Source organism: Gekko japonicus, unplaced genomic scaffold (genome assembly GCF_001447785.1).
Source record: "Gekko japonicus isolate JY-2015 unplaced genomic scaffold, Gekko_japonicus_V1.1 scaffold355, whole genome shotgun sequence".
Lineage (NCBI taxonomy): Eukaryota > Metazoa > Chordata > Lepidosauria > Squamata > Gekkonidae > Gekko > Gekko japonicus.
In genome coordinates, this window is record NW_015167066.1 from 66,890 (window position 1) to 91,786 (window position 24,897).

At 44.3% G+C, this 24,897-nt stretch overlaps 1 protein-coding gene across 1 annotated transcript in view; it reads left to right on the forward strand.

Annotated features, from left to right (window-relative positions):
• Positions 1-24,897, forward strand: part of LOC107111663 (chromosome unknown open reading frame, human C9orf3) — a 317,713-nt gene that overhangs the window by 60,190 nt on the left and 232,626 nt on the right. Inside the window, exons 3-6 of the mRNA XM_015412670.1 lie at positions 3,317-3,506; positions 5,442-5,548; positions 22,698-22,800; positions 22,893-23,000. Coding sequence (XP_015268156.1) covers positions 3,317-3,506; positions 5,442-5,548; positions 22,698-22,800; positions 22,893-23,000 — 508 coding nt within the window. The remainder of the gene's footprint in view (positions 1-3,316; positions 3,507-5,441; positions 5,549-22,697; positions 22,801-22,892; positions 23,001-24,897) is intronic.

The window sequence follows — 24,897 nt, forward strand, 5'->3', positions numbered from 1 at the left end:
GCTGTTGTTCTCCGGCTCCGGCATTCTTCCTCCAGGTGGTCTTTCGGGGTCGGCATCCCGTCTCCGGTGTCCAGGGGCAGGGCAGGTCCCCCAGCTTTGGCGGTCTCTTCAGCATGCGGCCCGTGTCAGCCACAGCCCGGCCATCGTCCATTTCGGCTCCGCCGTGCCTGCGCCTTTACGTCACCGCGTTCCTCCGTGGCTCCGGCTCTGCTTCTGTTGTTGTTAGATCTCGCCACTCGATGTTCCACTCACTGGCCACCAGGGATCGCCTCGCCGCTGCTCCGTCACTTTCGTTGTTCCAACCACTCCGATGTCGCTGCCGCCGATTGCTTCTGCCACACACCTCACACGGAGGAGGGTGCCCCCTGCCATCTAAGGGCAGGTACCCATTTATCTACTTGCTATATTTTACTGCTTTCGAACCACTGGGTGGGCGGGTGAGCATTACTGAGCAGTCAGGTTAGAACAGATAAAAGGAAGTACTTCTTCACCCAAAGAGTGATTAACACATGGAATTCACTGCCACAGAAGGTGGTGGCGGCTACCAGCATGGACGGCTTCTACAGGGAATTAGATAAACACAGGGCTATTTTTGGGCAGGAACGCACAGGAACGGAGTTCCGGCTGGCTCCCAAATTTGCCACGCCCAGCAGGAACTCATTAGCATTATAGGCCACACCCAACAGCAGAAACTCATTAGGATTGGCTACATTAGGGGTGTGTGGCCTAACATGCAAAGGAGTTCCTGCTACAAAAAAGCCCTGGGTTTTGACAACAAACAAGGTAAACAGAATAACAAGCAAAAGGTGGGTGTGGCTGGATAACCACACTTCTGGTAACATGAGGGTGCAGCCTAATGTGCTAATGAGTTTCTGCTGTTGGGTGTGGCCTATTATGCTAATGAGTTCCTGCTGGGCTTTTTCTACAAAAAGAGCCCTGGATAAACATAGGGAGCAGAGGTCCATCAGTGGCTATTAGCCACAAGGTATAGATAGGAATTCTCAGTCTGGGGCAAGTGATGCTCTGTATTCTTGGTGTTTGGAGGGGGCAACAGTGGGAGAGCTACTAGTGTCCTGGCCCCACTGCTGGACCTCCTGATGGCACCTGGTATTTTTGGCCACTATATGACACAGAGTATTGAACTGGATGGGCCATTGGCCTGATCCAACATTGGCTTCTCTTATGTTCTTATGTTCTTATGCCGTGCATGCTCAGCTGAACAGCATTCATGATGTCTTGTTTCATTCCACTTCATTAATGAAGGGTAATAGCATGATATTTGCCCTTTTTTAGACTTGTTACGGTAAGAAATACAAGCAAGAATTCAAGATATTTTGGGGTAGGAACTAAAGTTATAGCAAATCGTGGGGTATATATAGGGCTGTATCATTTTATCCTCACAGCTACCTTGTGATGTAAGATAATATAAGAGATAGTAACTTGCACATGTGACTTTCCATTGAGCTTCATTGCTATACAGGGATTTGAAGCCAAATTTCCCTAGTCTAAGTCCAGACTTCTCCATATTTCTAACCCCATCCATCTGAAAATCTAAGACATTTTCCAAGACAATAAAACTCCTCAACAAAACCAAAGTTAAATAATCACCATATCAAAATGAACAAGAAGCCCTTATTTCAGTATGTCAGCGTAGCAATAAAACAACATATGCATCCTTCATATTTCCTAGTTACTTCTCAAAACCAAACAAAAATACTTTAACCCTGCCCCCCAAGTTCACAAAGATGTGCACTTGCATAATAAACACTGGGAAGAGAAATCCAGATTCTTGGGCCACTTCACAGAAGAGCCTCTGCTTTCTCATAGCTGAACCTTTGCTGACAAGACACAAACCAGGCCAAGGTCTAGGTTCACATTCTAAAATAAGTTATGCCATTGTAACTGTGACTTGAAGAATTACAACACTGTACTATTCTCAGTTTTGTGTTCTTTCACTGAGAACACTGCTTTTAGTGTTCAAACTAGGAATGCTTTGCAATCCTGTTTTGTGAGCTCAGAAGGTCTTATTCTTCTACAATATAACTTCCACAATAATCAGAATAAAATCTGTAGATTTCACTTTTTTCAGATATTAGATTTCAGGTTTTAGCTGTGGAATAAAAATTCTGTTTCATTTTTTTTTAAATTCTTGGAGCAAGACCTCTAACACATAGATTGTGTGATATGTGCAGAAAGAAAATAAAAAAGAGAATGAAGTCGCCAATATCTTATCAGCTGCAGGTAGCCATTTTAACTTGAGTCAGCAGATTATAAAACAATTTTCACTAGAGTACCAGCCTGTTGGTTTGCGCCAAACTGTGATGTTATGAGTAAAGGATGCTCTCATTCACTTCCAGCCATTTTAGAAAATGTCCCTCTCTTAAATATTCCCCTTCATTTCAAATGAAGGCAATGCTCTTCATTAGGGCTACAGTCTACTCAGTAATTTATACATACCTTATGAGATGTTTTACAGAATTGCCCTTAATTTTTGTTTATCCAAAAAAGTGTAATAGGCAACCTACAATTGCTCATAGAAAGATTATACTGTATAGATTTTATCCTGTCAAAGAATGTATAGTTAGAAAAATGTAGTATTTAATTTACAGCTGTCATCTCTCCCCTTAGCATAGGTTCAGTTGAAACCTGTCTTTGTTGTAGGTTGAGCAATTCACATACACAGAGGCCGGCAAGCTAGCTCCTTGCTATGTAATGCTACATCAATTTTAGGGGGGGAAATGTGCTTTTTAAACTACATGCGTGCCTTTAAAACCACTGCCTTTTTAAAGATTCATAATGAGTTTTGTTTTCCTCTCTTTTTGTACTGATAGTTTCCAGTTTCCAACTTTTATAATATCCTTTTTGAAAATACATTTAAACTTAATTTTTAAAAATCATTTTGTTTTACTTGGTTGCTTTGATCACTTAGTCGAAAATATCTGTGGTCTGTATTCACACCTGCCCTTCTTTTATTATCTTGGCTTAAGCATAAATGATTCCACTGGAATAAATCAGCCTTGTAATTTGAAAAATATAAAACTTTGGTTTAAGTTACTTATTACAGGTAATAGCTGTTTGATGGCTGAATATGGAACAAATGCTTGGCAGAATATTTAGCTTGAATCTCTGCCAGAAGACAATAAAGTGCAACTTAATTCCTAAAAATGTCTGAGCTATAAACTAACTGTCATGACATAGCATGCATACAGTAATAACAGGCTGACAAGCCTAATAAACTCTACATATTACTGCAACCAGGCAGTACATGCTGGAACAAGGTTTATAATGTATTTTGTCCTTCATTCATATTATGCAGCCCTCACATCATCTTCCTGTCGCAGAGCACATTACCTGGAGGGAACCACCTCTGTGGAACACGCCTGTGCCATGAAATTGCCCATGCCTGGTTTGGCTTGGCCATTGGAGCGCGTGACTGGACTGAAGAATGGCTAAGTGAAGGATTTGCCACTCACTTAGAAGACGCCTTTTGGTCAGCAGCCCAGCAGGTACAGTTAGAATTATCTTTTTTACTGATGCTTTTTTACCCCACTGCGCATGACCATAAGAGGGCCACTACAATCCCGCCAGTTCTCTTCTGACCGCTGCGCTGGTAGGATCTTCTCCGCTTCGGTCGGTAAAACCTTTGGCTTTAAGGCCTATTCAGTGTATGCATTGTGTGTGCAATAAGACCAAATACACCATAAACCCTTATTTAAGATTACAGGGATGGGTCCTGTGGTTCCATTTCTCTAACAGTGATGCCTTTCTCCAGTACAATGTGCCTTCTGCCAACATATCAGTCAAATGCTCCTTGCACTGAGGGAAAGTGACATTGTTAATAGAATAGATCTCTAAAATCTAACACATAATAATTGCAATACTGTGTTGGAACAAGGATTTGTTTAGTCCATCACAGTTGTTTCTGGCAATGGCCGGCCAGATGCTCCTGGAATCTCATTTGTAGGTAGCCATCTATTTCTCTTCAGAATATGACCAGTTCAAGCCAGAACAGGGCCACCCCAAGCACTGTCCTCCCATGAAGCCCCCCAGAAGAACTTGCTCCTTTGATGGATCTCAGTTAGCAGCAATACAAAAGGAAGTATGCACCTCCTTTAGTATTGCTACCACTCTTGTAGGATCTGGTGCAGACTGCAGAGGATCCACCTTCCTCTGAAACCTGCCTTAGATGGATCTGAGGAGGCAAACATACCATAAAATGTATGCTGCTTCTCTTGTTGATGTCTGGAGTCTGCCCTGGATGGATCTGAGACAGTAGCAACACAAAAGCAGATTGATATGTCTTCCCATGTTGCCCTGACAGGAAGCATGGTGGGGTGCATAGGACTGCCCTGAGTCTGACAGGAAGCATGGTGGGGTGCATAGGAAGGATCTCTGCAACCAGATCTTGGACACCAGGAGGCATTAATAGATGCATGTGTCATCTGCTGCCCCCCAGCTTGATGCCCCAAGCATCTAATTACTAGAACTAGAACTTTATTGCTACTGAGCAAGGAGTCTGTCACTTTTAACCACTATACCAAACTGGCTCTCAGCCCACTGGGTTAAACAGATAAGGAGTTAACTTGTATACCTTCTTCGTGGTCTCTGTGCATCGCACCTCTGGGATATAGTGCCCCTGCACCGACCTCGATCGGTTCCTCTTGAAAGTGAAAAGGATTTTCATGCTCCCCAGTCACGCGCCGGCCCCACTGCGCATGACCGTAAGAGGGCCACTACAATCCCGCCAGTTCTCTTCTGACCGCTGCGCTGGTAGGATCTTCTCCGCTTCGGTCGGTAAAAATTTTGGCTTTAAGGCCTATTCCTCTTTTTCTTTGAAGTTTCTTCGCCTTTTTTCTTGTTTTTTATTAAGTGAAAGGACATTGTTACTACAAATTTATCGTTTGGTCTCTTTTTCGCAGACCGCGTGTCCCTCCCCCCAGGCCTATGGCCAAGAGGTGGGGTTTCTTTAAATGGTGCCTCAAGCGTGGTAGTAAAATTGCTTCCCCAGACGGACACTCGCTTTGCCTCCTGTGCCTTGGGGAATCGCACTGAGCGGACTCTTGTGCACATTGCGCAAAGTTCTCGAAGCAGACGAGAAAGAACAGAGCTGCTAGACTTCACGTCACGCTTTTGGAGTTAGTGCTCTCACCGATGTCGTTACAGGACACTTCGGGGCATGCGTTAATGTCGACTGCCACCTCAGCATTGATGACTGCATTGTCCCCGATACTGACTAACTCAGATGTTGACCGCCCGATGCTGAAACGCTCGGCCCAGACATCTCAGTCCTTAGCCCATGACTGAATGGAAGAAAGTGCCATCCTCACTGCTCTTGCATTTCCTAAAGAGCAGCAACAGACAGTGTTTTATTTTCCTGAAAAAGTTATTGAGAAATTGGATTAAACAACTAACAATGAACTACATGTTTTTGTATGAAGCAGCTGCCGGTTGATGAAGCGAAAGAGCAACAGGATCTGAAAGCTTTGCTCCGTTGGCAACGACTTAGGGATGAGGTTCAGAACTCTGAAGAAGATCTGCAAGTATTACGGTATGCTGCAGACTGATTATTCTTAGCCTGTTTTCAAATTATGTAATTAAATGTTGTATTATCGCCACAGAATTCAGATTCCACTGAGGAACAGTAGGAAGAAAAGTTCTGGAAAACATTCTGATTGATTGGGGGCAGGATACTGTGGGAAAGTAACTAATTACATTGGAGACAATTTGAATCTTAAAAAGGCTCTCTTAAATATTGACCTCAATAAAGATAGGACATTCCTTTTCTCTTAAATGTTCATTCTTATGATCTTTTTGATTCAGTTAATCTCACCCTCTTGTACCTTTAAACTGTACTTGACTATAGAACTGTATGTTGACTGCTCAGTAAATTTACCACATCACATTTACTCTGTACATCCAGAACAAATATTGAAGACCACTTACCAAAACTAAAACAAATAAAACCATCAAGGGAACTTTGTTGCGAACATGTGTCTTAAATCAGTTCCCCTTGCTTAATAGTGCAATCCTAAAACGAGTTACATGCTTTAAGCCTGTTTCTGTCAGTGGGCTTCTAAGGCGTAACAATTTTTAGGATTGCACTATTAAGCATGGGGTATTGATTTAAGCCATATGTTAGCAAGGAAGTTCCCTTGTTGGTTTTATTTCTTTGAATTCTTCCTTAAATGTGAGTTTCATTGGTTGGTTCTAACATGTGTCTATTTCATTAATTTACAATTAAATACATCCTTTAAAATAGGTTTGAGACTGTAATCTATCCTAGTTAACAGACAAAGGATTAGGTATAATTGCAAGTCTATGAAGTTATGTACAGAAGAGACCGTCTCCACTTGTTGCAAGAAGGAACCAGGCTGCTGGCACTTAAAATCAAAAAGGTGGCAGAGCAGTTTTTAAACTGAATATTGGGGGAAAGCTGACAGGAGATGAAAAGTCTCTAGTTCGGGATGGTTCATCTCAAAGAGATGAAGGGTAGCCGTTACTTTTCTACAAGGACATTGTAACGATTCCTTGTCTTATATGTGTGTGTGTCGCTTTAAAAGTTTGGTTGCATGGCTGTGAGAGATAGTCTAGAGTGGTTGAAACAGGCAAGTGGTGTGATTGGTGATTGGCAGAAAGGGGGAGGGGTTTTGGAAGTAAAAATTAGTGGATGAACGGGTATGTCAGTCAAGAGTGACAGTTGAAGGATGACAGTTGATGAAGACGGTGGTTGTTAGGAGTTAGTTCTGAAGTCTGGGAGAGAAGCAGTTTTGTGTGCTTAGGAGTTAGTTCTGTGTATGAAGAAAGGTTGAATGTATATGAAACAAGAAAGTAAAGTTAAAGAGAAAAATAAAAAGTCTGAGTGACAGGCTAAAGTGAAACCGTAAACGTATATGGCCTTAAGGAAAAAAGTGTTACAAAGTTACATGCCAAGATCCCTGACAGTGAGAGAGAAAAGTGTGTGAAATATCAAAGCAATTGTTTAGTATTTACCCATTCCTAGTTACAGTGTACTACCATATTATTTACGAATTATATCAATAAATCTACTTTTATTTAAGATACCAGTTCTGAAAGAAATACTTCCCAGGACCACATTAGTACCTCGAAAGCCTAAAACCCGACCTACCTACCCAGTGATAGAAATAGTATAGTATGCAGGTTTGGAAAGCCTTAAATTTCCTGGTGGCAGCTGGATATACACAGTAAATCAAAACATAAAGAACACTTTAAAGGGAAACCAGACCTCCCCAGGTAAGGGGTCGTCACAGACATGGATTAGAATTGTCCACTGAGACTGTGGCTAACGATATGGACTGCCTGGCAAGGTCTCAAGGCAGCAAGAGGGAGGTTGTGGGCTTAACATGCATGAGAAGCTATAGATGTTTATATATAAATGTTCTAGCAGTACCACGGGAACTACTGAGTTGGAGAAAGGAGTAGCAGCACCTAAGATGTTAACAATGAATTTGAAACACAAGAAGAAGAAGAAGAAGAAATGTAACCGATAAACTGAACTTTAAAGGATTACAAATCACCTGAATTTAGCTAAAGAAAATTTACTAAATTCACTCTATTAAAAACTTGTCTTTTTTAACACTATTGTAGGTTGGATATATATCACGTAATATTCTTGTATGTGTGTATATATAATGTTGATATACAAGTGCTAGAAGTGTCCAAAGTAAAATTGGGGAGTTGGAATGCTTGGTATTTGAGGGGGGAATAGACATTGTGGGTATTTCAGAAACTTGGTAGGATGAGGAAAATCAGTGGGATACAGTGACTCTTGGTTATAAATTATATCAGAAGGATAGGGGGGAAGCGTTGGGGGTGGGGTGGCTCTGTATGTCAGAGAGGGTATACAGTCCAGTAAAATTGAGAGGGTAAGAGAACTGGATTCACTTCTGGAAGTGCTACGGGTTGAAACAGTGGGCCCAAAAGGAAGCTTAACACTGGGAGTTTGTTATGCCCACCAGAGCAAAAGACAGAGGAGGATTATAAAATGAATGAATTAAAGATAGCGGCTAGACAAAATAACTGTGTTGTAACAGGTGATTTTAACTACCCACACATTGATTGGGTCAATATGTGTTCAAGTGTGGAAGTTGTAAAAGGTAGAAAGGATTCCTTTAATCGGTGGAAAGGTAGTCACAGTGAGGTTGATAAAAGGGAACACAGGCTGTGGCAAATGAAATGCAAGTCTGTGATCAGGCACGCAAAAAGGGACTATGAGGAGCATATAGCAAAAAACATAAATACCAACAATAAAACTTTTCTTCAAATACATTCGAAGCAGGGAACCAGCCAGGGAGGCAGTGGAGCCCTAGGATGACCAAGGGGTAAATGAAGTAGTGAAGGATGATAGGGAAATGGCTGAGAAGCTGAATGCATTTTTTGCCTCTGTCTTCACTGTGGAAGATGAGAAATGCTTGCCCACTCCAGAACTGCTGATTTTGGGAGGGGTGTTGAAAAACCCGAGTCAGATTGAGGTGACGAGAGAGGAGGTCCTACAACTGATAGACAACTTAAAAACTGATAAATCACCAGGCTCTAATGGCATACATCCGAGAGCTCTGAAAGAACTCAAATGTGAACTTGTGGATCTCCTTACAAAAATATGTAATCTTTCCTTAAAATCTGCCTCCATTCCTGAGGACTGGAAGGTAGCTAATGTCACTCCCATCTTTAAAAAGAATTCCAGAGGAGATCCGGGAAATTACAGGCCAGTCAGTCTGATATCGATACTGGGTAAGTTCGTGGAAAGTGTTATTAAGGAAAGAATTAGTAGGCACATTAATGAACAAAACCTATTGAGGCAGACTCGGCATGGGTTCTGTAAGGGAAAATCTTGTCTTACTAACCTGTTAGTGTTTTTTGAGGTAGTGAACAAACATGTGGACAAGGGGGACCCAGTAGATGTTGTTTACCTTGACTTCCAGAAAGCTTTTGATAAAGTCCCTCATCAAAGGCTCCTAAGTAAGCTCAATAGTCATGGGATAAAAGGTCAAGTCCTTTTGTGGATAAAAAACTGGCTAATTAATAGGAAACAGAGAGTATGTATAAATAGGCAATATTCTCAGGGGAGGGTGGTAAGCAGTGGGGTACAGCAGGGATCAGTACTCGGTCCGATGCTTTTTAACTTGTTTATTAATGAAGTGGCTAAATTTGCAGATGACATGAAGTTGTTCAGGGTGATGAGAACCAGGGAAGATTGTGAGGCACTCCAAAGGGATCTGTCAAGGATGGGCGAGTGGGCGTCACTGTGGCAAATGGGGTTCAGTGTGGCCAAGTGCAAAGTGATGCAGCTTGGAGCCAAAAATCCTAACTATAAATACACGTTGATGGGGTCCGAACTGGTATCATAATGCCCCTGTATAAATTGATGGTGTGACCTCATTTGTAATACTGTGTACAGTTCTGGTCACCACACCTCAAAAAGGATATTATAGCATTGGAAAAAGTGCAGAAAAGGGCAGCTAGAATAATAAACGGGTTGGAACACTTTCCCTATGAAGAAAGGTTAAAGCGTTTGGGGCTCTTTAGTTTGGATAAACAACAGCTGAGGGGTGACATGATTGAGGTTTATAATATTATGCATGAGATAGAGCAGGTAGAGAAAGAAGTACTTTTCTCCCTTTCTCACAATACAAGAACTCGTGGGCACTCCATGAAATTGCTGAGCAGTCGGGTTAGAACAGATAAAAGGAAGTACTTCTTCACCCAAAGAGTGACTAACATATGGAATTCACTGCCACAGGAGGTGGTGGCGGCTACAAGCATGGACAGCTTCAAGAGGGAATTAGATAAACATATGGAGCAAAGGTCCATCAGTGGCTATTAGCCACAAGGTATAGATAGGGGCTCTGGGGCAAGGTGATGCTCTGTCTTCTTGGTGCTAGGGGGGGTCAACAGTGGGAGGGCTTCTAGTGTCCTGGCCCCACTGATGGACCTCCTGATGGCACCTGGTATTTTTGGCCACTGTGTGAGAGTGTTGGACTGGATGGGTCATTGGCCTGGTCCAACCTTGGCTTCTCTTATGTGCTTATGTATCAGAATGTTCAGTTCATTGTTAACGTTTCTAGTTTTTTATTGTCCCATAAAATTGATCCAGCACTCAAACCCAGTACATAGTTACACATGGAATTCAATAAGACTTCCATATAATCCTGTCCATGTATTTATGTGCAAGCATGTGTACAAGACTGCAGCTTCAGTCTGTAATCCAAGGAATTGTGTAGTGTAATCTATTTGGGGAGCAGAATTTTTTGTTTAATTCTGAACAGTGTAACCCTTACACTGAATTGCATAGTGCTTTTTAAAATTTCCCCATTTGAAAATATCATCTTGCAGACTAGGCAGAGAAACTGCTGTTTACCGCAACTGTAACCTCAAGCAATGACTTAGATACCAGCTCCAAGGAGGAGGATCAGAAAACTGTGTGGATACCATGTGGATGGATTTATTTACTTTATTTTTAGTTCATTTGTTCTGTACCTTTCCACTGGGAGAAACTTTCACTCTATAGCAGCTTACATTGCTAGTCTTTCCTCCATTTTACTCTCACAGCAACTCTGTGAGGTAGGTTAGGCTGAGAGTATATCACTGGTCCTAGGTCTCCCAGCAGGATTCCATGGCAGAGTGAGGATTTGAACTTGGTCCTGGTGCAACATTTTAACCACTACAACAATAGTGGCTCTCAACATTTTGCCCACAAAGCTCAAGCAGGGTCTAGGTACTGATCCTGAAGAGATCCTTTGGCTGTTACCAAACCAAGGCCAAGTTACCCCTGAGCTGGAAACACTCATGAAACTGTCATGTTCAATAGACAAAACTTCTATCTCTTGTCATACCTCATCAAAGTATCTGCTAGACCCATTAAGAAATTACTGAAGACATCATGCCACATCACATGCTAGGATTCCTATTCCTCAAAAAAGATGCAAAGCCTGCAATAGCCAATAGGGCTAGAAGGGAAGAATCAGGGTATGAAACTCATTGCAGCAAGTTGTCTGCTATATGGGAGCTGTCAGTGATTTCTGGCTCCTAAAATCCAGGTCTTAATTCAGTGCCTAGCCCAGGGGTCCCCAACCTTTTTGAGCCTACAGACACCTTCAGAATTCTGACACAGGGTGGTGGGCGCAACCACAAAATGGTTGCCACAGGAGGTGGAGCAAACCACAAAATGTCAGGGAGTGAGGTCATGCATAACTTTAATAGTAATTCCTTGACATTTCAGCTCTGATTATGGCATTAGGGCCGTAGCCTCTTTGTGCCACTCAACCAAATTGAGCTGGTGAGCTCTTGGTTCCCAGCAACCAGTCAGCACATTTTCTAGCTAGTATGCTAAGGTGATCTGGAAGGTAGATGACTGCAAGTGGTGGCAGCTCTGTGAGCTCCCACCCTTTGGTTTCTTCCCTTTTATCTGAGAAGGAGAGTCCTGGCCACCATTCCTCAAGCAGGTCTCTGGCATACACTTCCTTGAATTTATAACCATTTTAACTAATGTTACCATTTCAATGTAAATTTTTATTTCAAAGTTGATCCTAATCAAAAGTTCAATTTCTACTCACCCTTCTTTGAAGTATTTATGTAATTTTTATCCCACTCCTTTCCTACCAAGCTGGGCTCAGGGAAGCCTTATTTTCTAATAGCGAAGTTGGTCTAATCTGAGGATACTTAAATCTGATCATTGGAGCTGTGAACAAGCAAGACAGATTTTTCTGCAACCCCCCCTAAGCAGTCCAGGTTTACAGAAAAGTTTGGAATCTAAAAAACCCCAAACATTGGGGGATTTTAAAAAACCCAAAATGATAAAAGAAGCATTTGTAGCTTTAACAAACAGATTCCCTCAGTGACTGTTGCTAGACAACCACAGCATTCCAGACTGGATTTCAGTGAGTAAAAGGCAGGGGGAGGGGGCAGGATCCTATCCAGGGTTGTTGTGGCTTTTGAGGAAAGACTTATTGGGGCCAGGCTTGGCTAGGGTTGCCAGCTCCAGGTTGGGACATTCCTGGAGATTTTGGGGTGGCATCTGAGGAGTGTAGGGTTTGGAAAGGGGCCTCAGCTGGATATAATGCCCTAGTTTCCACCCTCCAAAGCTGCCATTTTCTCCAGGGGGATAGATTTCTGTTGTCTGGAAATCAATTGTAATTCTGGGAGATCTCCAGGTCCCAGCTGAAACCGGGAAACCCTAGGCCTTTCAGGAACTACTGTATGATCTGGTATCACCTTTCATGATTCAACTAGGCCTAGGTGTTCAAGAGCAGCCAGTCTGGTGTGGCAGTTAGAGCTTCAGAGTAGGGTCAGGGAGACCCAGGTTCAGATCCCCATCTTGCTGTGGGAACTCACTGAATAATTTTAGGTTAGTTCCGTACTTTCAGCCTAACCTACCTCACAGGGTTGTAAGTATTAAAAATAAAGAGAGAAAAATGTAAGCTGCTTTGGCCCCGATTGTGGAGAAAGTTGGAGTATAAATGAAATAAATAAGAAATATAGTTCAAGATGGAGGCAGATAAAAGGTAGGCTGGTGAATGGCTAAGAAGGAGATGACAGGAAAAGGGGAGAGATTATGGGTGCTGCCAGTGGGAGGGAACAAGGAAGTAGTGGGGGGAGGGGATACAGGGGAAAGTGAGGCACCCCTCAAAGTCTTTGGGGGTTTCCAGCCATGCAAGTGGGCCTGACCTAGTGGCCACCACCACACAACTGGCCATAGTTTTCTGAGGTAGAGGCTGTTGGGGTGGGGGAGAGGGAAAGCTGAAGACAGAGAGGCAGATAAATGTAGGTTTGCTGTTTGGTGGGAAGGAGAGAAGGAAACAGGAAAAAAGAAGAGTCTATGGGGACTTTCACGAAAGGGAAGGGAAAGAGGAAATAGTATAGGAGTGGGAAATTATATACCTCCTGTAAGTCCTTGTGGGTTCCTGCTTGTATATTTCTAATATAAATGGAATTTTTCCATTCTTGGACCAACACACCTGGCAAAATGGTCACCTATAGAAGGTCCTCCTTCAAGCCATCCATCGTGGTCCATCCATTGTACATCCTCTAAGCTTCTACATCAAGCCTACACATAGTTATAGTCTTCTTGTGAGCTTCTTTCAATTAATGTTTATTCATGTTATTGCATAGGCAAGGTCATACAAGTTACACATTATGCAAGTGTAGCATAACAATAGGTACAGACAGAAAAGACAGCCTTATCACTAGCTACCATGCAGCTTTGGCCAACACAGCTGCTGATTGCAGGGTGGTTGGAGATGTGGCTCTTTTTGTTACAATAATTTTTTTCTTTATATCGAACGTCTTGCTGTGATAGGAGGCTTATCTAGACATTTGCTTTTCCAATCACATTGGTTCTATGGTACATTTATTCAACAGACCCCCCCCCAAAAAAAAGCCCTAAACAAAGCAACCTGGTGTTTCTGTGAACACAGTATAATTAAATGCAGTAGCTAGAGTCAAAATGTCTTCGTTTCAACACTGAAGTACTTTTTTGGGGGGAGGGGGGCTGATTTTTAAGACAAAACCTTGTACCCTGTTCCCTTTTTTTCCTATGCTATATTTACCTTGTCTAGCTGGTCAGTGTAGATATCTTTATTAAAGACGTGAAATCAGTCCTCCAGGATCAGACCAGGAGCTGCCTCTCTCTAGCCATTTTCTCCACCTCATGCATAATTCTCTAAACCTCTGTCATGTCCTCACTCTTTCCTCATAGGAAAGGTGCTCCAACCCTCTAATCACCATGGTTGTCCTCTCTGTGCTTTTTACAGCTCTGCAATATTCTTTTTGAGATATAGCGACCAGAACTGTACACAGTATTCACAATGAGGCTACACTATAGCTCTATGCAAGGACATTACAATCTTGCTTGTTTTATTTTCAGTCTCTTTCCCAGCATGGAGTTTGCCTTTTTACTGCTTTCTCACACTGAGTCAACATTTTCATTGTGTTTTCTACTACAATGCTAAGATCTCTTTCAATCTTAGTCATTTCAGACTCCATCAATATATATTTTAAACAGGGACTTTTTGTTCCAATATGTATCATTGGCACTTACCAACACTGAACTTCATCTGGCATGTTGTTGCCCACAATTCTCTTCACAGTTCTGAATAATTTGGCATCATCTGAAACTTGGCTGATACATTGCTGACCCCCTATTCCAAATAATTCATGAACAAATGAAATGGCATTCCATCCCAGTGATTGGGGGCAGAGGGAGGTATGGCAGTGGGAGAATGTCTTCAAAAAGAAGGAGACAGAGATATGGGTATGCTTGGTCTCCTTCCAGCCTTCATCCCATCCCGAGACACATTGGTGCGAAGGATAGGACTATCCACTCCCCTTTGACACTGATGTTGTGCAGTGCCAGATCCATCAATAATAAGACCAGAACGCTGCAGGACTACCTGGCAGCACAGAATGTGGATCTGGCCTGTGTGGCTGCAACCTGGGTCAGGGAGGGTGAAAATGTCGCCTTGCAAGAACTGCCCCCCCCACACAAGTTTCTCGGTCCTTCATCCCCGGAGCGAGCCGCTACCTCCCACGCTCCTAAAGCCGGGATACAGAGAGCAGGGATACAGAGAGAGACACACGTGAAACAGGAAAACACAACTAGAGACCAGGGTGGATGGGAAACACATGGGGAAGATTGTTATTTGTAGCAGATGTTGATTGTGAGACTAAATAAAGTGGAGAAACGGAAGGCACTGGGGAGGAAGCTGGAACGGATCGTGAGCAGCAAGAGAGAGAGAGGGCGTGCGCACGACCGAACAAACCAGGAACGGAAGCTGGTGTATGACCTTAATACACGGCCCGTTCGGATTCTGAGGTGTCAGTTTCAAAGCGGCAAGAGGTCTCACAACGGCAACCGGACACTCGGGTCTAGGGAGGAACGCCAATCGTGACAAATAAGACCAGAACGCTGCAGGACTACCTGGCAGCACAGAATGTGGATCTGGCCTGTGTGGCTGCAACCTGGGTCAGGGAGGGTGAAAATGTCGCCTTGCAAGAACTGCCCCCCCCACACAAGTTTCTCGGTCCTTCATCAGTTTTGAACATGGGGTTGGGGCTGGCGGCTTTACTCATCTGGGAGGGTTTCTCCTTCAAGCCACTCCCCACTCCCGAAGTCACCCATATTGACTGTATTGTCCTCATGTGGGATGCTGACGTGAGCTTGGCTCTCTGTCTGGTGTACCAACTGCCCTAGTGTACCAGCTGACAGCCTGCTAAGCCTTTTGGAGGTGGTAGCCAGGTGGGCCTTGGAATTCCCAAGATTGTTAATGACCAGAACGCTGCAGGACTACCTGGCAGCACAGAATGTGGATCTGGCCTGTGTGGCTGCAACCTGGGTCAGGGAGGGTGAAAATGTCGCCTTGCAAGAACTGCCCCCCCCACACAAGTTTCTCGGTCCTTCATCAGTTTTGAACATGGGGTTGGGGCTGGCGGCGTTACTCATCTGGGGTGGGTTCTCACAAGCCACTCCCCACTCCCGTAGTCACCCATATTGACTGTATTGTCCTCATGTGGGATGCTGACGTGAGCTTGGCTCTCTGTCTGGTGTACCAACTGCCCTAGTGTACCAGCTGACAGCCTGCTAAGCCTTTTGGAGGTGATAGCCAGGTGGGCCTTGGAATTCCCAAGATTGTTAATTCTTGGGGATTTCAATGTCCATGCTGATGAGACTACTGCCTCCATTCAGGCCTTAGACCTGGTGTCTTCCATGGCAGCACTGGGGCTCACCCAATTTGTATCAGGCCCCACGCATCAAGCAGGCCACACATTGGACTTGATTTTTGGTGTGGGTCTAGATGTGGATCTGACTTCAAAGGAGGAAGTGCCATGGTCAGATCACTTGGTGTTGAAGGCCCGACTGGGTGTTCCTACCCCCCTGTCTAGGCAGTGAGCTAATTTACACTTGCCTGCGGAGCCTAATAGATCGTTGAAGGCCCGACTGGGTGTTCCTACCCCCCTGTTTACACTTGCCTGCGGAGCCTAATAGATCCAATTGGATTCCAGAATGCTCTGTGGTATCTGAGTTCTTCCAGCACCTCATTAGATGAGCTGATAGAAGACTGGAATCTCCGTCTCTCTGAAGCCATTGATGAGGTTGCTCCCTGACATCCTCTGCAATCTCACTATAGGTCATCACCCTGGTATACTGCAGAACTCAGGGGGATGAACTTGAGCCAATTTGGCAGCGGGATGGTGACAACGCTACAAGAGCATCTTATAGGAGGTTTATGAAATCCTATGAGGTGACGGTGAAGGCAGTGAAGAAGAAATTCTTCTCCGCCTCTATTGCGTCCACTAGCTCATGCTCGGCACAATTGTTTAGGGTGATTTGGTCTCTGACATCTCTTGCAAAGGGGAGTCAAAATAGTAGAAATTTGGCTGTTAGCTGTGAGGCATTCATGAACTTTTTTGTGGATAAAGTCTTGTTGCTCTGCTGCGACCTACCTGCCAATATTGATACAGTATGTGAATTGTGGACTCCTTGGCTGCCTTTGGATTCAGTTTTTGACACCTTCAACCTGCTTTCCTCTGCTGATGTTGACAGGATCCTGGATGCTGTCAGACCAAACATGTGCCTCTTTGATCCATGCACCTCATGGTTGGTGAAAGCTGGCAATGAGAGGATATGGGGCCCGTTGCTAGATATTGTCAATCCATCCCTGGAAACAGGGGTCTATCCAGAGGGTCTTAAGGAGGCCATGGTTGTACCGCTTTTTTTTTTAAAAAAAAACCAACTCTGGATCCTTCAGATCCTGTGAATTTCCGCCCAGTTTCAAATCTGTCATTAGTGGGTAAGGTAATTGAGAGACTGGTAGCTGAACAGATCCAGGGCTTCCTGGATGACACATTGGCATTGGACCCATTCCAGTCTGGCTTCTGCCCCCAACCATGGGACGGAGATGGTGTTCATTGCCCTGACAGACGATCTTTGTAGACAGCTGGATCAAGGTGGGTTGGTGTGGCTATTGTTTTTAGATCTTACAGCAGCGTTCGACACAGTCGACTACAATCTTTTGACCCACTGTCTTGCAGATGTAGGAGTTTGGGGGTTGGCCCTTCAATGGTTTACCTCATTCCTTCATGGTCGGGGACAGAGGGTGGCGCTGGGAGATAATGTGTTCTCCAGATACCCCTTAACATGTGGGTTCCCTCAGGGGACGCTTCTCTCCCTAATGTTATTTAACATCAACATGTGTCCCCCCTCGTCCAGCTGGTGAGGAGTTTTAGGCTTGGGTGTCACCAGTATGCTGATGACATCTAGCTGTATCTGTTATTGAATGGCCACCCAGATACCACCCCACAGAATCTGGTTGCAGGTCTGGAGGCCATGGTTGGGTGGTTGAAACAGAGCAGGTTGAGACTGAATCCGACTAACATGGAGGTTCTGTGGCTGGGGGGGGGCGCTTCAGGATTGGAGCATAGACTTTCTGCTCTTGATGGGGCACCACTAACACCAGCGCAGTCGGTCAAGAGTCTGGGAGTGATCTTGGATGCTTCCTTGAATATGGAGGCCCAGGTCATGCATATTGCCAGGCTGGCGTTTTTCCATCTGTGCTAGGCTTGGTAATTGGCCCCCTTCCTGTTGCACCCTGACCTAGCCATGGTAATCCATGCAACAGTTACCTCCAGGCTAGACTACTGTAATTCGCTTTATACTGACCTGCCCTTGAGACTGACCCAGAAACTCCAGCTGGTCCAGAATGAGGTTGCGCAAGTCCGGATGGAATGTCACAGATGGTACATATACAACCGGTGCTGTGCCAGCTACACTGGCTTCCAGTGGAGTACTGAGTCAAGTTCAAGGTCTTGGTGTTGATGTTCAAGGCCTTGAGCGGTCAGGGACCAATGTATCTACGGGTCCATCTCCTCGTTATGTCCCCAGGAGAGTGTTATGCTCTGTGGACAGCAATTTGCTGGTGGTAAAAAGGTAAAGGTTCCCTTGCTCGAAAGCCAGTCGAATCCGACTCTAGGGTTGCGGTGCTCATCTCCATTTCAAAGCCGAAGAGCCAGCGCTGTCTGAAGACATTTCCGTGGTCATGTGGCTGGCATGACTAAACACCAAGACGCACGGAACGCTGTTACCTTCCCACTGAAGTGGTACCTATTTATCTACTTGCAATTTCTTGGTTTCGAACTGCTAGGTTGGCAGGAGCTGGAACTAGAGACGGGAGCTCACTCCATCATGCGGCACACTCGTGTCTCGAACTGCTGAACTACCAACCTTCCACAGCCTGAAGTTCAGCGTCTTAACCAATTGCTGGTGGTACCCAGCCCCAAAGACATCCAGCTATCTTCGACCAGGGCCAGGGCCTTTTTGGTCCTGGCCCCAACCTGGTTGAACTCTCTGCTGAACACCATCAGGGCCCTGCGGGATCTTATGCAATTCCGCAGGTCCTGTAAGGCAGAGATGTTCCTCTAGGCTTTTGGTTGAGGACGGCGATGGTTACCATCTTGGCTGGCACTCTCTTTTGCTCTCTGTACTCCCTGCCCCTCTTCCCCCCCGTGCGAAGTGGTCGGCAGTCTGTAATTGGAAATAATTGGAATTCTCCACCTGAGTCTTTTAGATTTGTGGTATTAATGTTATTTAGATGTTTTATTCTGTTTTGATATTTTTATCGTCACTATACATCACCCAGAGCCCTGCAGTAGCAGAGATTGGGTGATCCATAAAACCAATTAAAAACAACACTAACAACTGCTAAGTTTATTCAGGGGTCTTTGATGAAGATAGATTCATGTTGGTCTGAAGCGGCAGAACAAAGTTTGAGTCCAGTGGCACCTTTAAGACCAACAAAGTTTTATACAAGGTATAAGCTTTTGTGTGCATGCACACTTCTTCAGATACAGTGAAACAAAACTTCTTCAGCCATTACGTATAGGTAGAGATAGGGTGGGGGAGTTAGTTGCATAAGTAACTGGGCAATTATAGCTGAGGTCGGATTAAGGCAGTTGGTAAGATCTGTGAATAACAGTGAATTACCATATAAATACAAGAATAAAGAAACAGATGTGAGAACTGAATTTAAGTCCAATGGCACCTCACAAGACCAGCAAAGTTCAATTCTGGGTATAAGTGAGAACTGAGAGACTTAGCATGTGTAGGTACACACTCCTTCAGATACGTTGAGACAGATTTCCTCAAATGTTACGTATGGGGGGGGGGAGGTTTAGTTGCCAGGAAGGGCTAGTTAGAGTCAAGATGCATAAGTAACTGAGCAATAAATACAGCTAAGATTGGAATAACACATTTGATAAGACCTGTGGGCAGGTGGAGAGGAGCCGGCAAAAGCAGGGGAACCCCTTCCTGGACTAGGGGGTGTTAGCAACCCTAGTGCAGGCACATCTTGGAAATGAGATCATGAATGTGCATCAGAAGGGGGAGAAAATTCCATGTGATGCATGACACAAAAGGTTATTATGTTCAGGCTAATGAAGAGGGATGCTATCTTGGAAAATCTAATTTGTCCTCAAAGTCAGCTTTAATGAATTACTTTACTAGTATTTTCCAAATGTTAGAAGTGATATTGTATTATGTAAGTTCAAAAAAAGAGCTGTTATATAAGTCCAGAAAATAGACAGCTGCACAGAGTTGCCAGGGGACGAGGCATATATAGTTGCCAGCTCCAGTATGGGAAACTCCTGGAGATTTGGGAGTGGAGCCGGGGGGAGGGGGGGAGAGACAGGGACCTCACTGGATACAATGCCATAGAGTTCACCCTCCAAAGCATTCATTTTCTTCTCTGAAGTCTCAAGATGAGCTGTAATTCTGGGAGACCTCAGGCCCCACCTGGAGGCTGGCATCGCTACTTATATGCAGTTCTCTTCTGAAAACATATATTGCACAGTATAAGCATAGAGAGGGAGACCACCAAATAGATCCCACTTCCCCTCTCATGACCCCTCCTCTTAGATTTAAAGAGATGGGACAAAGGGGTCTGACTTTATGGATCCCAGAGCAACCCCAGCCATCTTGGTCTCCATTGTTTCCTACGGAGAAAAACTCCATGCTTCCTCCAAGGCAATATAAACAGCAAAGGACCTCAAAGCACCAGATCTGGTCAGAACAGTGCTCCCTGATCAATCCACATAACATTGGAGAAGCCTGAGAGAATAAGACCGCTTGATCTAGGCCAGAGCCAGCCATTTTCCTTAGTTCTTCTGACTTCACTGGAACTTCTGTGGAGTGGGACGTGATTGTGCCTACATGTTTTTGCTGCGCTGGCTTCTGATGACCTGGGAGCCTCTTCAGGACTGGTTTGACATGCCTGATTTTGTGGCTGTGTTACTAGTTCATTGCTTTACTGTTGTTGGCAAGGGTTTATTTTATTTTATTTTTGTATTTTAGTGCTGGGGTTTGGCGTTGTGGGGTGGGAATTTTAAAATTCTGGTTCTAGTATGTAGTGTTTTATTTTCTTGTTAAATTTCTGTGTAGTGGGGAAGGAAATCTCATATCTGGTTGGGGTTTTTTTTTGTGTGTGTGTGTATTTACCTGTTTCCCCCCCATTTCCCCCCTGGCTTTGTTTTATGGAGGTTTTTTGCTTTGGTTTGGATTTTTGTAAAAGTTTGGTGCTTTGGGACCTTGCATTGTTCTGGGGGGGGAATCTGTTTTGGGAGGGAGTTTTTGTCTGTTTTTGTGCTGGTTTGTTGTTTGCTGTTGAAGTTTTTGCTGGAGAGCCAATTTGGTGTAGTGGTTAAGTGTGCGGACTCTAATCTGGGAGAACTGGGTTTGATTCCCCACTCCTCCACTTGCAGCTGCTGGATGACCTTGGGCAAGCCATAGTTTTGTCAGAGTTGTTCTCTCAAGGACAGTTCTGGAAAGAGCTCTCTCAGCCCCACCTACCTCACAGGGTGTCTGTTGTGGAGGGGAAGGGAAAGGAGTTTGTAAGCCACTCTGAGTGAAGGGCGGGGTATAAATCCAATCTCCTCCTCCTCCTCCTCTCCTCCTCCTCCGCTTGTGGGGGAACTGGAGATTGCTTTTAATAGATTAGATTTAAGGTTTTAAACATGATGTTTCAACTGTAAGAAACAATGGAGACCTGGATAGTTGAAGACGTCTTGTTCAGAGGTCTGTAAAATTGGACCCCTTTGTCCAATCCTTTTAAAACTTGGCAGGATCTTTAGGAGAGAAGGAAGTCTTGGGACCCTACAACGTTGGTGCTATTTGGTGTACAAACACCCACTGTAGATCCCCAGAAAGATCCCCTATTTCCCCCAAAGGAAACAATGGAGACCAGGACTCCTGGGGCACCATGAGCAGGGGTCTGGAAAGTTGGACTCATACAGCTAAAATAAAAGTTTTCTTTTTATTAAACTGGAGTTATTTGGTCTTTGCAACAACTAACAAACCTAAATTTGGCACTTATTTAAAAAGCAGGAAGAGTCCACTTAGTTGGGAAGATCTTTAACAAGGGAGATTTCCAAATTTTTCCCTACCTTAATTTAAAGAAAGTAGGGAGATTTTTAAGTTGTCTGGTTACAGGTCACGAGGCAAATGGGCCTCTTGATGGCATGTTGGTGGCAGCAGAAAGTACAGGAATGGAGGAAAGTAGCTTCATTGGGGTCTAGAAACTTGACCCTCTTGACCCCAGGTATTTGTGTAAGAATTGTCCATTTTGCTACATGAATGTTGGATTTGCATTCTCTGAATGCTCAGAAGATAAGCTCAAGCTATCTGGCTTTATCAAAAGGTAAAAGTGGCATTTTCCCCTTTATCCCTTCTGAATTGCAAGCTGCAAAGGTCAAGTGTTACTTTACACAGCCTCCATATATGCTAAGAAAAGAACTGATGTGAACCCTCCCTTAACTGTCTTCTCAGTTGGAAGGTTCCTCTTCCGTAGAAAGAGGATGTTGCCTGTGGTTGTTTTTTTTTTAAAAAAAAAAATCAGTGGTTTAAACCAAAGAGCTCCTGTCTTCTGGCAGGGATTTGGTAACTGGACATCTGTTGATGAAGAATTCACATAGTTTGGATGGGTTGTGGATATTGCTTAGGTGAGAATCCTGAAGGCCGAATGTATCAGGCTTTTGATTTCCAAAACTCTTCCAGTTTTTTCCTCCAATATGCATGGAGATTGCAGACAAAACGAAAAGAAGGAAAGCTGAAGTCTGTTTTCAGCATTTGAGTGCATGGATGAAAGAGCCCTTTCATCCTTGCAGGTGTAGTCTTGTGAGCTGTTAAGCCCACACTCAGGTAGAAGCAGCCAAAATATGTAACTGTATGTAATAAATTCAATATCCTTCCTTCCCATTTCCCTCCATCTGGAGTGTCTCAGTCTCATATTATTTCCCTTTCTGGATGATATGTCGCTCCGGCCTATGTAGCATGTCATAGCAGAATGCCATGTAATATGATGTCATGTCTAGGAGAAGAGTTAAGTAGCTTCACACCAGCTTAGACTTGGCTTCTAGCTTAACTTCAGCTGCTGTGCAGTCGTATACAGTTACATTAGGGAAAATACATTTCTGTTCTCATGAACTTAATTGCCTAAATCAAGTGTGTATGTGTTTGTTAAATGCTGGTAAGTTGATTTGGACTTAAATGGGACTCGGTATCATAGGATACTGTCACATAGTGTCTGAATTTATAAATATCTAACAAACCCCCAAAGTAATCAGATGTTCTGATAATGAGACTTGATAAAGTATCATCAGTGTATTTGTTAACCTAGTTCATGAATATGCCCTTATAGGCCCAACAAAGAGAACACTGGCAAAGTGTGTGAATCTGGAGCATCTGTAATTAAACATGGCCTTAATGCTGGAAAGACCTTCCTACAGGTTCACTACTTGAAGGTGAGAAATGAATGCTAAAGCTGATGTTCTCAGTACTGTATATAGATACACAATATAACTAACATCTTGTTGATCTTGGTGGCTTCTTCCAGGGTTATTTCCTTCTGCGGTCTTTTGCTGGAAAAGCTGGAGACGCTGCATATTTTGCCTTTTTAAGAAAATTTGTGCGGGACTTTCACGGACAACTGATACTCTCTCAGGTATTTGAGCTTGTTTCCCATTTTCTTGCAGAATGACCATTTCCCTTTATGACAAGTAAATCAGAAGCTTTCAAATACTTACAGGAGGAATGACTGATAAATGAATCTGCTTATGGACTGTCATCATCAAGGGAATGGAGCACAGGCGAACTAAAGTAAAGAGGGTGGACTAAAGTATTCAAGGCTATATAGTTGGGGGGGGGGAGTGACCACAAAGGATGATGACAGAAGCATGTATAATTATGAATGAGCTAGAGAAAGTGAATAGAATAATTTTTTCTTCATTTCTTGTAATGCTGGAATTCAATGTTACACAATTAAATCGATGACTATTAAATTCAGGATAAACAGAAGGAGGTAGTTTTTCACAGAATACCTAGTCAACTTGTGGAATTCGTTGCTACAGTATGTCCTGATAGCTCTTGAATTAAAAAGGGAATTAGATTTATTGTACATGAATTAGTCTATCAACAGCTCTAAACTGCAACCTAAATGGAACTTTCAGGTACCACTTTAAGGCGGGAGGAGAATGATAAACAGTGTGGGAGAGCTGAGGCGGGGTCTACGGCACAACAATGGCAGACGCCTTTTCCAGCTCTCTGGGAAGGCACACCACACAGCAGCGGGGAGGGGGGAGAGGTGCCGCTGGATCGGACCCACCACAGGAGTTTGGGGGGACCCCCCAAGCCATAGGGCTTTTGAGGGTGAGTCTCTTTTCCTGCTAACTGCAGGGAGATGGAGGCTCCCCTCCGCCCTGATGGTCCCTCTCGCTGACTGTGTCCTCTTAGCGAGGCCACAAGCTGTGTCGATCCGGTCAAGCACAGGAGATCTAGTGGAGGAGTGATTAAGAGTGTGGTCAAGATAAAGACCAACAATGAACTATGAGTTAAGGAGAGAACGGTGAGTTAAAATGAGCGATTTGTCTTCAGAAGAGAACACCCTCTCCCCAAGGAAAAAACTTTCTGAGCGATTGGAACGTGCTGAGAGAGGGACGCCTCTCAGATGCATTTACATAAACGGAGGAAGGGGGAGAGAGAGAAACGATTGTAAACGGATACTTGAAGCGAATTCCCCCCCTCCTGAAACCCCTTAAGCGGTTGGAGAGGGGTGCCTCTCTGACGCATTTACATAAACGGAGGAGGAGAGGGGGGGGAGAGAGACAGCCGTAAACAGATACTTCTGAAAGACTTTATTTACAAGCGTGCCAGCCTGTTGTGGGAGATATCCATGAGCATTTAAACAGGGACCACGGAAACGTCTTCAGATAGCGCTGGCTCTTCGGCTTTGAAATGGAGATGAGCACCGCAACCCTAGAGTTGGATTCGACTGGCTTTCGAGCAAGGGAGACCTTTACCTTTACCTTTAGTATAGATGTAAAGGCGGAAGGACTCTGGAAATTGCCTTTATGAAGCGAGTTGGAGGAGATGCTCGGGAAATCTTCTCATAACAAGTAACAAACTAACATATAAGCTTAGAAAGACAGGTCCTCGTCTTCCGGTTATGGCTGCGCGCCTGGTGACCGATTCTCGGGTGAGCTCCCGGAATCGGATCGCCCACATGCTGCCTGGAGGGGTCCCACAATCACGGAGACTCTAAGGAGCCTTTGTTAAAGGGCTCCGAACCAGGGGGTGCTTCTGAGAGACTGGGGGATGCCTCTTGCCGGCTAGAAAAGCCGGGAGTTGAGGCTCCCCCACCAAAAAGTCTCTCCTGCCCCAAACGGCTCCAGCAGCGCTGTGCCCTGTAATGGGGACCAGCAAAGCCACCGGGACAGCGGAGTGGTAAAGCGGTTGAATCAACTCAGAGACTTCAAAGCGGCTAACTGTAAGTCGAAGCTTCAATCAAAAACGGCGATTTAAAAGGCTCTCCCCCCCCTAAAAGAGAAGCGGAGGAAGGAGGA